This window comes from Cupressus sempervirens, chromosome 11, assembly GCF_028749045.1.
Source record: "Cupressus sempervirens isolate cs-2001-9-10 chromosome 11, ASM2874904v1, whole genome shotgun sequence".
NCBI lineage: Eukaryota > Viridiplantae > Streptophyta > Pinopsida > Cupressales > Cupressaceae > Cupressus > Cupressus sempervirens.
In genome coordinates this window covers 208,516,582-208,532,584 of record NC_143128.1, presented here as the reverse complement: position 1 = coordinate 208,532,584, position 16,003 = coordinate 208,516,582, and the positions used below count along the sequence as shown (strand labels likewise).

The 16,003-nt window shown below is 31.7% G+C and overlaps 1 protein-coding gene across 1 annotated transcript; it reads left to right on the top strand.

Annotated features, from left to right (window-relative positions):
• Positions 1-713: 713 nt before the first annotated feature.
• On the top strand, positions 714-1,625 carry LOC149528900 (GATA transcription factor 5-like). The gene is made up of 2 exons (XM_089808085.1): positions 714-818; positions 945-1,625. The coding sequence occupies exons 1-2, from the start codon at positions 717-719 to the stop codon at positions 1,623-1,625; spliced, it is 783 nt and encodes a 260-aa protein (XP_089664211.1). The 5' UTR covers positions 714-716.
• The last annotated feature ends 14,378 nt before the right edge of the window (positions 1,626-16,003 follow it).

Here is a 16,003-nt window from a genome sequence, read left to right as displayed (position 1 = left end):
TTCCATTGCATTGGGATGACGCGCAACAAATTTGACCCTTAATTTTGCATTTACCATTCCAATGTCGCTAACTTTCACCAAAATTAGGTCGTCTCTCATCTCTATATAACTTGGAGAATGCCTTCCTAACAGGAACAAAGGTAGGTGCTTGAATCTTATACACCGAAGCTTTCCAGTACAGTTGTTTCTAAATCTTAGCCTGTATTTTTTTCTGATAATCCAGCGCAGAAATGTCTCGGCCACAGGTATGGCCCTTTCTAAACTTTTTTCTGATATTGCAAACAGATATTCTTTGAAATGTTTTCTTGAAAATGATTCGTTAATGTAATACTAGTGTTGCATTTGAATGCTACACTTGGGAATGGCAATAAATTGAAGTGGAATGAAAATTAGGGTTTCAGTAACAATTCATTAGAAATAGTGGGAACAAGAAAATTAGGGTTTCTGTAACAATTATAACAAACAGTTTGAGAAAAACCCCCATTGATATGTCGTCCTGAGTTTTTTCACATTTTATATATAGTTGGGAACCTAGTAAACTGGCTAGTCTGACGCTAAATTAGGTTGGAATTGTTATATATATACTATGTTTTAAACTGTCATGACATATCTATTCTATTGTAATGCACTGTTAACGCCATTTACAGTGTTTGACATTTTGGCTTTCATCTGACAAGTAGGATTTGGATGCAAATAAGTACACAAGAGTTGAAAACATGGATGATATCTTCGCCGGTGTTGATGACCTGCTTGATATTAGTGATGAGGAAATTGCAGGAGTTATTGAAGGAAATCATTCAGGCGACATGCGTATTCCTGTTAGTACATAATGAGATTCTAGGAAATGGTTATATTTTATTGTCCATTAGATTAAACCTAAATACATTGTTTCAGAAATCTAAACTAATTCCTGACATGGGTTTTTATCTGTATTTATGTAACAGTTAGAAGAGGGATATCTTTTCTCTGTAGACGATTACTATAATATGGATTGGATGAAAGAGTTCATTGAAGGACAAGATAAAAAGGAAACTTTTCCTGATTTAGTAGGTAAAACAGTGGAAGAACAAGGTCCAGAGAATAATTCTGAGAGTGCCATTATTTCTGATCTCAGTTCGGACTCAGACAACAGTGGGAAAAACACTATGAATCTTTGTTCAAGAGTGACAATACCAGGAAAGCCAAGAAGCAAGAGATCAAAAACTACATTTTTTAATTGGGCTTCTAAGCCTATTTCCACTAATGGCAGTGAGAATAGCAGTGAGTCGTCTACCATCATTTCTGCTAATGATGGAAGCTTGAGCAAATCAAATTGGTTGGCTTATGAGCAAGTAGAATACCAGTCCCCAAAGAAATTCAGTATGGGTAAGTGTGGGAAGAAAAAAGAGGTGAGTGCGGAAAAAAAATGCTCACATTGTGGTGTGAGTAAAACACCACAATGGAGAGGTGGGCCACTGGGTCCTAAAACACTGTGCAATGCATGTGGTGTGAGATACAAGACTGGTGGACTTTTACCAGAATACAGGCCCGCTGCAAGCCCTACATTTTCACCTGATAATCACTCAAATGTCAAAAAGGTGGTGTTGGAAATGAGGCGTAGAAAAAGTATGATGGGAGAGGACTGAGTCCTGGGGAAGGGAATAAGTAATATAGTGGAGGATGGATTAATGAGGCATATTTATTAGGAAAAGTATTAAATAGTTTTATCTATTACTGTCTAAATTTTTGGGTTGTGAGAGATTTTTAAATTATTGTTTTGGAAATATCTTCCACCTATTTTGTTTTTCTGTCCAAATTTGTAAGGGAATAAGTTTGGTGAAGGAACTCGGTTTTGTTCAAGATGAATTGATAATAGTCTATATTTGTAGGAAAATGGTTATAAACAGATTTATTTATACTGTCTAAATTAATGTTGCCAAAGTTAAATTGGTTTCCCTTGAAAACTTTTGGATCTGTTTTTTTAATATAAACTAAAATTTGTTAAATTTTGTTTGTATGCATAAGTAATAGTGAAGAGTTCTATATTGTCAATTTTAGAAATGTCTTTTTTATTTCTTTTATGACTCTATTCAAATTTGCTTGTATTGTATTTTTACTAATGAAAAGGGTTAAGTAGAATAAGCTAAAAAGCAAAGTGATCGATATTTTTATGACATCTATTATATATGACCAGATAATTAGAGGAAAATATATTTTTTACATTTTTCTTATTATTTATTGTTTAATATCATTTTTCATATAATATTTAAATTTGCAATGTTCACAAAGTGTTTGTGAGGATAGTTACATATATAATTATAAAGAGACAAAAATATAACAAAATATTTCTAATTAATTAAAATAAGGGGAGGCAACAAGGGGGAAGGGACCAATAATATATAGGGAGATAAGAGGTTTCTAAACTTTAATTTAATAATTAACTAAAATATATTTTATAAATTAAACCCTTGATAACTTTTGGCTTTCCTATATATATTATAGGATATATATAAGTACTTATTTTTGGATCTAATTTTTAATTTTTTTACTCATCCAATAAAGTTGTAATCACACTATTTTATTCTAATAGTCCACCTTTACATTAAGATTATTTAAATTTAACTTTATTTAAATCTATTAAACAAAGTAACTAAATTAAAAATGATCAATAGGAGAAGGCATACATTAGAACCATAAGTGTAGAAGGGGGTTACAAGTGTAGATATTAGACAATATTAAAAATTATTAAAAATATATTACATAAGTGTAATTAATAAATTTTAAAAATTAAAAGATAAAATAGAACCTAATTTCACATAAGCTAAAATAATCAAATAATCAAATAGTTTTATAGTTATTCCATACTTATGTATTTTTTCATTTAGAATAATATTTAAATACTTGTGTACATCCTTATAATTAATATGAAACTGACCTTACTCCTAGAAATGGGTGAGTTCATTATTGTTCCAACATATTTATTTTCAAATCCTTAAGAATATTTGTCTCTCTAAAATACAACTAAGACACTATATGATTCTATTGGATTTGATTGAGTTGAAAATCTTTGACATTGACTTTTGTGTTTCTAGTGAACTTTTATCATTGTAACATTGAACAAATATCAATTGTTTATAAAACACTAAGAATTAATACAACTATTATATTGTATGATTCTGCGGCGTTTGATTAAGTTGAAAATATTAGACACATATGTTTGTATTTGTATCTCCATTGTCACCAAGTTCTGCCTATTTTTCATCCTGACAAAATGAATATAGTCTTCCGGAGAATAGTCTGATCTGTGTGATTCACGTGAGAGTAAAACAGGGAACACAAAAATTGAAGAACACAAAAACTAGACAAACCTTAAGTAAAATAAATGAGCATGTGATATACACTAATTTGAGGATTCTGATTTTTCTCCTTGTTGTTGGTGAGTTCATTTTCATTTTCATTTGAATATTGATAAGTTACACGCTTATAATTCATTAGACTAAAATGATGAACATAAACATTCAAACTTAAGTAGGAAAAAATTAGGAAAGATAGACAAAAAGCATAATGTTTAACAAATATAACCTTGGAACTCATAAACTATATCAAACTAAAACATGCATTTTAAAAACTTGAAAAATTTAGAAATACATATATCTTTATGAAAATAAGATACGATTAAGATTTACATTTATTACAAAATGAGACAAAGGTGAAAAAAATTACATCTCTTAAATTAACAAGACTAAAATTTCAGCATACAAGCAGCTTATAACTAGAAAATGCATAGAGAAGATAAGTAAGCATAAATTTTAAAGTCATCCCAAAACCTACATCTAGAGATAGGTAGAAAAATTCAAGAACCTTGATACAATTAGATGAAAGTGAGTAGTAAAACTTATAACTCTATAAATCAGAGATGCAATTACAAAAATAAAATAAAAAATTTGAGGCACCTAGTTTCGAATGATTATAATTTCCATTTATAGGAAGAGATTAAAAGTAGTTTTAATTTGTTCACTAATATTTGTATTTATGGATACCTTTTAATATCTTTTATAATTTTAAATTAATTTTTAAATCTTTTTCTATGATTATCCTATAATTTAACAATATATCTACTGAGTAGAAAAAAATGTATTTTCTTATTTGATGAATAGTCTCTATCTATTAATATAATAATAAAGTTACATTCACAAATTAAGGGTCCAAGGAATACAAGGATCACCCCATGGAAGCTCAAATGGCCAGAGGATAGAAACTTAACTACTCAATAAAAGAACATATATAAAGCCTTCAAGCTACAAGAGAATTACAAATTGAGGAGGAGGATCACAATAATCATAACCCCATACATTAGCGGGGTTAGTGGATGGGTCATGAGGAGCCCACCTATCAATAGCATTATGATTTGTTTATTTTTCTTTCTTTCCCTCTAGTCTAGGAGGAGAAATATTTGGTTCTAGGAAAGGGAAAGACCATTTACTAGAAAAAGACCATCTAAGAGTAGAAGTGGTAGGAGAAACTAGTGGGGACTAGCCAAAACCATGCCTTATTAGAGGAGAAACTGAGTTTTAGTGATCTCCAAAACCACCATAGGGAGAGTGAAAAGAAGGAGTTATGACTTGGACTTCTAAGAGCGGTGAGAAAAAGAACCCTAACACCCACCAGTGGTTCCAAGAGGTGTACGGTATCTAGAGAAAAAGTTGGGCTACACACTAAAAATGGTATAGGGGCATTACCCCAATGAGCCAAATGATCTTAAGGGTGGGTCAAATCCAAGTGAATTTATCAATTTATACTTGTAGATCAGCATCATTACATTGTTACATATGCAATGGTTAGTGTACATAGAAACACTAATGTAAAGAAAGTTGTGAGAAAAAAGACAACATTTCTAATGCAGTACAAGGTTGCACATGTCGTAACCCCCAGCAATCAATCACACAACAGAATATGAATAACAACACAATGATTTAGATCCAAAATAACATAAATTCTTATAATAGAATAATAGTATTTAAATCTATTAAACTTAGTTGTAAAACCTTTCGGGTTATGACTAAATACATAAGCAATTACAATAGTCATTCTGAAAGACCTCACAAGATCCAAGTCCTACCTACTCTTGATCTACAATATTATAGAGAACTCTACAAAACTATATTAGCTTGTGCTCACAAGCCACCAAGAGCCTCTAATTATACGAAACCAAGACATAAGTCAACCTGGCATAATAGATATTAAATAAACACTTGTAAAACAAACCCTTAAGTAACAAGTCAACTTGACTTCAAACATTGAATACATGAAATAATTAAATACTTACAACAACCCCCAAATTTACAATGCATAACTAACTCAAAATACCAGATAATAAATAATTCTCTTAGGCACATGTCCACATGCCATCCAACTATCCAAACCCAACAAAAAAAATGCCAACTCTCTTGGATTGAAGATTGCAAATACAATCTCCAAAGTTTGCCAATAAATTAGGAACATGTGACAAGCTACCACTAAAACAACTCTTACTCCAAGATGATAGCTCCAATCATCATACACACTTAGGAAAAGGTTGTATAATATGTCTCAAATAAATCCCCAACCACAAAAACCATAACTCCATGAATTAAAGCCCTAAGCTCCTGCATACAAGATTCCTTACTTCCCTTGGATGTTCCTATATTACACAACCTAGGCATGAAAAATGATGTTCTCAATAGCTCAAAAAAAATCTTTTAGGATTCAACAAATAAACCCCAAAAGGTTCTTCACATGCATTTCCTCCACCATATCAACTTGCACACTCTTTCCTTTATTCCACTTCTACAACTTCTTTCTTGAAACTAGCATTTCCACACTTATCTTTGTTTTGCAATAGATCTACTTTCCATGTCAATCCATGACCCTTTAAAAATCCCTCAAACCAAATTGGCTACCAAATATTAGGTTTCTTCTACCAAAATCTACATTCTGCAAAGGAATTAGGGAATTCTTTCTACCACCCTTCTCAGTAGTAAATACATTCTTGATATAATTATGCACAAATCTGTAATCATATGACTGAATAGGAAGAAAATGGAAACCTCTTCTCAACCCTAATTTCCAAAAGGAATGATCCAAATTGATTAAGCACAAGAAAGTGATCAATGCAAAAATGAATCAAGTGATGGAGAAAAGGGTGAAAAGAGATCTGATTGGTCCTATTTCTATTTTGAGGGGAGTATATGCTTAAATCCTAAAATAGATAAAGACAAGTACTAACCTAGAAATAGGAAAATGTTGATTCCTAATGTTTGTGTATAGTTTCAAGGAATCCTACAACTTTTTCAAGACTCGAAATGTTGAAACATAGAAATATTTTTCCTTTTTGAAGGGAAGTTGACCTTGGCCTCTTGCTAGGGCATAATCTTACCCTAAGGCACAATTGTACCCCAAAAATTCAACTTTGACCTGTACTTCTCTGAAGAAATTTCTATTCATGGATCTCACAAGTTCAACAAAAATGGTGTCCAAATCTTCTTTCCAATTTGCTAGTCCACACCTGTATCTACAAGAAAAATGGTTTTGTTGTTTGAATGGGGGGTTTTCCTTGGTCAAACCCTAGTTTGGAATTAACCTTGAAATATAATTAAAATTTTAATATGCATAAATGAAGTAAGTGGAACTATTCACCTTGCAACAACATAACATAACATGAAACAACATAACATAACACAACATGCAAGAACATAACATGAAACAACATATGGAAGAATAGAGATAAATATAGAGGAATAACAAGTACAACATAACATGAAACAACATATGGAAGAATAGAGATAAATATAGAGGAATAATATAATAGGTTATATTCTTTTATCAACTTGCACCAATGAATAAACAAAGATTGCATAAAAGAATCTAACAAAATTTAAACACATGATGAGAGAAACACAATACGATAGACAAACACATAAAAGAGATTGCCATGAAAGACAAGCCAATCAAGTGTGTCACCTAATCTCCCCATCTCATTATATGTCATTTATGGAAGGTGCGTTACTCACAAGGGGGACTATGTATACCATAGTAGGAATGATAGCCAGTTCCAAACAAGGATCCTCTTGAGAATCACAATGTTGAATACTAGGTGTAAGTATTAATTGTGAGGAAAACATATTAGGTAAATCAAATTCAATGTCAATAGTTTCATATTCATCACTAACATCATTAGTATCATCAAGAGTATCTTTGTTATCTAGATTAATCAAAATAGGATCTAAGATATGAATAGAATGATTAGAATTAGTTAACCTTACATCATTATTAGCAACAAATTTTAAAACATCATGCATAGTTGTATACAAAGAAGATAAAGATTTTTGAATAACAAAATTATGAGCTTTAGCTTGAGGACGATGCTTCTTATGAAATTCATTAGCAGATCAGTTATGTTTTTCCTTACTTGAAATGTCTTAAGAAATAGGAGGAATGATTATTGAATCCTTCATAGGTTCTATAGGAGGATTAATAGAATTAATAGAAGACTGAAAAGAAATAAGAGGAGCTTGATTAATAAATGTAGAAGCTATAGATAAATGAGGTATGGAAGGTGTAGGCAAACGACCATAGTTAAGATCCATAGGAGGTAATCTTAACTCAAGAATCTTTTGCTACTTATAGACTTGATATAAATAGAAAAGATGATGAGGTCGAGTAGGATATGAATTAGGTAATGAAGGCCAAAAGAAGTCAATGGTAGCAACATCCCTACACCTAGAAGTATGGTATAAGCTATCATTAACCATCTTTACTTCATCATCATAAATAAACTTAAGACATTTATGAATAGGTGAAGTAATAGTATGCATGATATTTAACCATGGTAAACCAAAATTAACTTGAAATTGATTAGAAGTAGGAACAACAAAAAATGTAGTGTTGACAATCTTTCCACAAAGTTCAATTGGTAAATCAATAGATCCAAATAATAGATAAAGAAAACAATTACAAGTTTGAATCCATACATCTTATTTATCATAAAAACATGTTGAAAACTTTTTATACAAAGATTTTCTTCTATAGTAACATTGACTAAGGAGGTAGTATCAACAAGACAGCCACAAGTAGGTATCTCAACAATCTTAGCATAAATATAAAGGGGACCATCAAGAGCTTTAATAGTCTCAAAATCATCGAAGGTAGTCAAAATTTCTTGAGGTAATAAATATGAGGTTCTTAGGTTGTTGTTGAGGTTTAGGTTGAGGATTAAATTTAGGATTAGATTTCAATTGAGGTGGAGCTAAAACTTGATATTGAAAAACTTGACATTGAAGTTGAGGTTGAGATTGAAGTGGAGATATAGATGAAACCATATGCACCACTTGATTAATGACATGATTAAGATCATCCATCTTTGAATCATACACAATATCCATAGAAGATAGCTGAGTAATAGTATTAGTATCATGTGTAGGTAAATGATTCATATAGATTTAGCTTCCATTGTAGTACGTAACAAATGACAAATAGGAGGTAAAGTAATCATATTAGTAGTTAACAACCTATTCATAATAGAATATAAAGATTTAGAGAGAGGAATAAATGTACAATTCAATAAAAAATAAATGGATGCAAAAGTTGCATTGTGAGATGCAATAACTTGATCAACAACTGCATTTTCTTGTTTATATATCTTGATATAGTTGTTCAAGTTTTGAATTTTATTTGGATTAGGATCAGCATCACTTTTATCAACAACAATAGAAGCCATTGGATTGGTGCTCTCAAATTGACTCACTTGTAATTTATAATGATGAAGCACTACACAAAGTTGTTGAAAAGAAGTAATTTCAGTAAGAAAACTCTTATCTTTTTAATATCCTTTTGCAAATTTGAAATAAACATAGGTTGAATATCAATATCAAGAATATGATACAAAATCTTAGGATGTAAATTCTTAAAACTACCAATAAATTTAGTTAAATCTTCCTTAGAATTTTTTTTACAATGCATGAAATTAGTCAAAGACACTTGCACACCAATGTTGTTTTGAAATTGTTGAATAAAATCATTAGCAAGTTGTGGAAATGAATGAATAGAATAAGGAGTCAAAGAACAAAACCATTGTAAGGCCTTGTCACAAAAAGTTTGAGCAAACAACTTTGCTAAAATCCTATGATCACGAGAATAATCACTACAAAGGATTTAAAATGTTTTAACATGATGAACAGGGTCTCCCTTAACATTATAACTATTAAGATGAGGCATATCGTCTTGCTAAGGAGTGAGAGTATGAATAATATCTTGAGACAAAGGACTTCCCATGTCACAAGTAGTGATACTAAACTTGTTTTGAGTCAAGGATGCAAGTTTTTGTTGTAAAGATAACACAGTTTGATCCAAAATAATAATTGTTGAAATATGAGAAGAAATAGGAGAACTAGCAACATTAGAAGGGTATGTGTAGGATCACGGTGTGCCAAAAAGTAGTGATCTAAAAAATATGTAGTTCTGAAATGTCTCAAAGCATTTAAAAATATATTATAAAAATTTTTCCACCCATCCTAATACCAAAAAAAACCATTAATAACTTTATAAGTCATAGTATTGCTTTGGGTACCAATCGTACATAGTCAACTTTAAAAATGTCCTGAAAACATGTTTGTGGCCTATTATTATGTATATTTTACTTCAAACATGAGTTTGATGACTTTTTTTAACCCAAATTTGATGAAATGAAAAGAGTTTATTAAGAATGTTCTTATCTTTCCATAAATGTAATGTCTATCAAATTATGAATTCAGTAACTAATTATTATTCATTTTCTAATAGAGTTACGCATAAACTGTTGATTCACACACTGATTGAAAAACAAATATAACTTTCAAATGGTAAAATATTTTTGAAATCCAAAAGATGCATCACATTATATACTTCTTCTACTATGAGAAAAATAAAATTAAAAAAAATTATCTAAAATTTTGAATTAGTTAAGGTGGTAAGACACAAGAGTTTTTTAATTCTGAAAATACTACAGTAGAAAATTCATAATTAGTTACTTATTTGGAATAAAAATACCCAAAATCATGTGTCACATTTGGCATGAGTATACTTCTTATATATATAATCTTAATAAAAAAAACTATCATTTTGTTTTTATTAAAGTGGTTATCTACATATGCCTACTTTTTATTTTTATCCTAAAATGTTTGTATATTTGCATTAAAATTCAAAAATTTGACCAATCAATATTTTCGTTCTTTAGATAAGGCCTAGTAGTTCAAAAATAAAATTCAATTTCCTATAGATTCTTTTGACACAACCTTTTAATTGAAAGTTCATAACAATTTTAAAATTGCAAATCAAGTTGACATAACCCTAATTTGCTAGTTTTTCATTGCCACTTAAGGGCATAGTTTGGTTGACCATGATCCTGCACATACCAAAAAACACTAGGTAAAATGTACAAAGCTACATGAATAGAAGACACAACTAGAGGAACACTAGGAACTATAGTTGGAAAAGGAATAGAATAAGGAAAATGAACATTATGATAAGAAGGTTATGAAGTAGGAAGGGACACAGGAGGAACACTCATAGGAATAGAGGAAACCTTCATACTCACCAAAAAAGAAGTATATTTAAGAACACTAGGGAAAGGAATAGAAGAAGGTTCTACACTAGTGAAAGGAGGAGTCAAACTTAAATCTTGAGCTGCTTGTTCCAAAGGTTTAATGTTTGAATGCACAAGGTGAGTAATACCATGCAAGAGATTAACACCTTGGTAACTATCATGAAGAAATTTCTTAAGAGCCTCTATAGTTGAATAGAATCTTGATAATGGTTTTATTGAAGAAGCTAATTACCCATTTTATCAAGTTCATTTGAAAGCTTTTGGACTTGTTTACGAGGAACTCTTAAAGTATCATCCTCATCATGAGATAATTGAGAAGAGTTTTTGTCCATAAGAGGATTAGAATCAGGCTAAAAGGTACCCATAAGTCTATGACTGTGTCTAACCCTAAGATTAGAAGTAGGACTAGAAGTAATAAAGGTCACAAACTAATGGAAGGAAAATGAACTAAACTAAGAAAATATAAAACAATAATATTTTTTTATTTTGAAAGAGATTTTGCAATTTTTTTGTATTTTTGAATTTAAAATGCAAGAGCATAAACTAAATCTAATCTTAATGCAAGAAAAGAACTAATAAAATGAAAGGAAATATAACACTATAAAGCATAATAGGGTATCTAATTTCACAAAAGATAGGGGGAAAGCATGTCGGGATCACCAAAATGAATAAGAAGAAAATGGAAACCTCTTCTCAACCCTAATTTCCAAAAGGAATGATTAAAATTGATTAAGACCAAGAAAGTATTCAATGCATAAATAATTTAAATGATGTAGAGAAGGGTGAAAAGAGGGTCAATTGGTCTTCTTTCCATTTTGAGCGGAATATGTGCTTAAGTCCTAAAATAGCTAAAAGACAAATACTAACCTTGAATCTATAAAATGCTAATTTCTAATGTCTATGTGTAGTTTTAGGGAATTCTACATCCTACTTTGAACTAGAAATGTATAGACGGAGAAAACCCAAAAATCATTTGTCTTTTTGAAGGGAGGTCGACGATGACCCTATTGGTGGGGCACAACTATACCCCACAAATTCGACCTTGACCTACACTTCTTGGATGAAATTTCAATTTATGGATTTAGCAAGTATGGAAAAAATGGTATCCAAATCTTCTTTCCAATTCATTGTTCCACACTTGTATCTGCAAGAAAAATGGTTTTATTGTTTGGATGGGGGGTTTTCCTCGGTGAAACCCCAAATTAGAATTAATCTTGAAATATAGATCAAATTGTAATATGCATAAATAAAGTAGTTGGAACTATTCATCTTGCTTATGTGGAAATCCTTGTGGAGGATTTGAATCCTTGAATCCACAAGTACAGATGCTCCAAAAGAGTGTAGAAATGTATGTAGGATGTATCAAATCAATATCATTAGATCTTCAACACCAATCTTGAATGTATATCTTGGATGAACATAGATGGAGAAATCTTCAACAAGAGGGCTCCATAGCAATTGAATCCTTCAATGGCTAAGAATGGACCTCTATGATGAATTGGATGCTTGAACACTTGAATTCTTAAATTATTGGTGGATAGTAGATCTTCACACCATATAGGTGAATGCTCATAGATGTGTTCATGAATTATTGATGTCAAAATGAGGGAAGAAGGCTTCCTTATATAGATATCTAGGGTGCTAACTCCTAGAGAAGGCTGACATAGGAGCATAAAATCCCATTTAACCTTAACCCATAGGAATAGACCTAGATTAAATGTAATTTAAGAGTCTACCATTCTGAAACCTAAAATAGCCAACTTGGAAGTGGGAAAATAAAATTTTTAAAGCCTAAGGTCTTGAAACTCCAAGAAATTGAAAATGGGACCAAATGAGGTCAATCCTACCCTCAATTAGGGTGGAGGTTGACTATGACCCTGAAGGTCATCCTTGACCTAGAGGCCAAAGTCATCAGTTTCAAAGAGTAGTTTGTTAGAAATATGTTGGAAATAGAGAGAGAAGTAGAACAAGGGAAAAATAACCAAATCCATGCAAAGACCCAATCAAGGCACTTGACATGACCCCAAACCACTTACTCAGAGGGTTAAATGCTCTTAACATGGAAGTGCTTCCATTTTAGATGATACAACTACCAAGAATTACCAAGTAATATGTATTAACTACACATGTAGACAATATCGTATACCACTTGATCAATATATTGTCCAATCTAAAAATAAGAAGACATTGATGTATCACTCCCAAAGCCCACTCATCTCTTAACAAACTAATCCTATAAGGGAAAGGGTGTCTCACTCTCTTCAAATAATTTTTTTGAACCATCTCCTCAACAACTAAGTTATTTGTACAACCACCATCTAGAATTAAATTCTAGAATTTTCCTCCATACTTACAAAGAGTTTTGAATAAATTCCTTCTTTGAAAAGGTTCCAATATATTCTTACCAAGCAATAGTCTCTAAATCAACAAGTTCTCTCTATCCTGCTTGGGTTCATTAACCGAGTGATCAACCTTATTCACCACAATAGTTCTTTTATTGCCAACTTTTTGTGAACATTCAAAAGATCTATGAACTTCTTTACCACATCTATAGAAAGTACCCTTAAATGCACATCTGTCTATTCTCTTTCTCCATTAAATAAATTTTGGTTCATCTTCACTAATCTATTTATTCTTCTTAGAATGTTCCTTCTTTCAATTTCCTCTAGAATTATCCTAATATCTCCTCTTCAAGTTATCTTTTTACATCAGAGCATACTCATAAGCATCATCAAATAAAGCAATATTCAACATACCAATGTCATCCTAACTATTGAATCTCAAGCCATTAATACATCTTTCCACCTTTTCCCTAGTTAGTTCTCTATGTCCATATTAAATTGTTAGACATATCCTTCTATTTTAGATTATGCAATCTCTTTAACAAGTCAAGTCCATAATCAACATGAATAAAAGTAATCTTCAATTTATAAGCACCAATATCCATTTAGTGATCTTCATTTATGCCTCCTCTCCTATATCTCTTTGTGATTCTTTCCATTATAAAGTAGCATGTCCTTTTAGCTTAGTTTGTGCCAACCTCACTCAATTTGGATCACCAATATACTCTAACCTAATGTAGTCTTCCAATTCACCAATCCAATCGTTCAAATCTTTAGGATTCAAAGTACCCAATAAATTAGAAACATCCATCTAGCTTCAATTAAGATTCATGTCTATCCAATTGACCAACTCTATCTTCCATAGGTCTCTCCGTGCAATCAACTCTATATTCACCACTAGATACAAGAACTTCAAATACTTTAGGAGCTTCCTCATGACCATATTCAATACCTACATTCCTAGGTAGACCAAGAATAACTCTCGTGATCTCATTCTTCACAAAATCCATCTTAGATCTGAAATCTAATGTAATCTTCTTTGAAATCCCAGTCTCCATAGCATCACAGAGATCATCAAGATCTATGTAAACCTAAGGTAAAAATTTTTCACTAGATCAACCTCCATCTCTAGTACCACTTGATGCAACATAAGACAAGAGAATCCCCAAAGGAGATGTCCTAAACCCCAACAATGGACCACATAGAAAAATGTAAACAATAACCAAAAGATTTAAATCTAATGTAACATTGTTTCTAATACTAGAATCATAATATTTGCATCCAACATGCTTAGCTATAAGGCCTTCTAAGTTACAACCAAATACATAAGCAATTACCATAGTAATTCTATGAAACATTGTGCTCATAAGCTAGCAAGCAACCTCCTTGTATCCCAAGCTACTAGCTTTGGTAACAAATTTTTCTCTCTTAGCTACTTGTTGGTACACATATGGACCCAAATTTTGAACTTTTAGTATTTTAGTTTTTGAACCTCTCTAAAGTACTTCAAACTTGATTCAAAGTGGTTCAAAGTAGATTGTTTTATAGGTTCATGGTTATTCTGAGAAGGTCACATATGTGTAATTCAGTGACCTAGGTTTGGTGATTCCTTTCTAGTTTAGAGATGCAGTCTGTCAGGTCACAACTTTTAAAGTTTAGTTCAAAAGGTTTAAAGTTCGAAACCCATTTTAGTTAAGCATTAGAATCTGGTTTTAGCTCAAGGTCCAAGTTCAGATGATAGACAAGTTGGTATAAAGTTAATATTCAAAAATATGGATTTTAAGCTTGCAAATGGAAATATGAATGGTTGGTTGATGATTCGCCTTATGGTGGGCTCAAAAAATTGATTCTCTCTCATCATATGTTCCTACAAAAGAAATTGTCTTTGTTAAAAAGACTGAGCACTTTCATCTATGAATAGATATTTATACCATGTTCACAAAGAATAGTAAACATAAAAGGTGCATGTAAAGAATGCAACAAATCTAGAAAATTAAAGTGACTCAATATATATATGGGAATTCCACACTGCCCTGAACATAGATGGATATAGAGGCATTTTTCATCATTTGGATGAAAAACATTTATAGCTACTCTAAGTCAATATCTCTAAAAGAGGAGTCTCTTTGGGAAAAATAAACAAGTAAAAATATGACTCGTGTAGATGAGAATCATAGTAACTCAATTCCATCTTTCGAATCTCCACATTGTGATAATAGTGAAGGAATTGAGCTTCATCAGTTCTCACAAACATCGAGTCAAAGCATAAATGTGAAGATGCAACCGAACCTTGCATACGTGTAACAAAGACTTTGAATTGATGTTGAATGATTTTCAAAACTTGTGCCTTCTTCAGTTCTCTATACGAATTCAACATTCATTTCAAAGGTGCATATAGAAGTCAGTATAAGCCAGTCAACCATACAAAGGAGTACGCAAATTATTGGGAAAAGATCTCTTATTTCGATATGAACTGGTAGATTGCAATGTGAAGGTTTAGTCTTTAATATATGATGCAGTTCTGAGCACCAGCGGAGGCTATATTTGAAGTTTGTAGGCCTTCAAGACCATCAAATTCCTTGAGAACTCACTCTAGCTAACAACATAAGAAGTCAGTATCATGGTTATAATACTCCAAAGGAAAAAGTGTAGATGGGATATGAGCTAGCATGATACAAAAGATCAGACATGGAGAGAGCCAATAGTGGAAATAGAGCAGTCGCGTGGAAAGTTAGGGAGAAGCCGAATATGAAGGAAGTTGAAGCCTAAGGTATAAGCTATGAATTTTTTTTTCACTGTAGATGCTCGAGCTATAGATCAAAGTGAAGACCCATATTTATCGTTGTGAAAGTAGCCTGATTACCAATGGAAGAGAGAGCACCACCTGAGGAAAACCATAAATGGAGAATCCATGTGATATAAGGAGCCAATATGTAATTATTAGACTTGTAACCCGGTAATAGAAAAGAGCTCAATTGGATTGGGAGTCATGGGGTAGTGGTTTGAAGTGTTTGGTGAGTGCCATGATTAGAGAAAGAGTACCTGATAAAGGTAATAAGGTGGG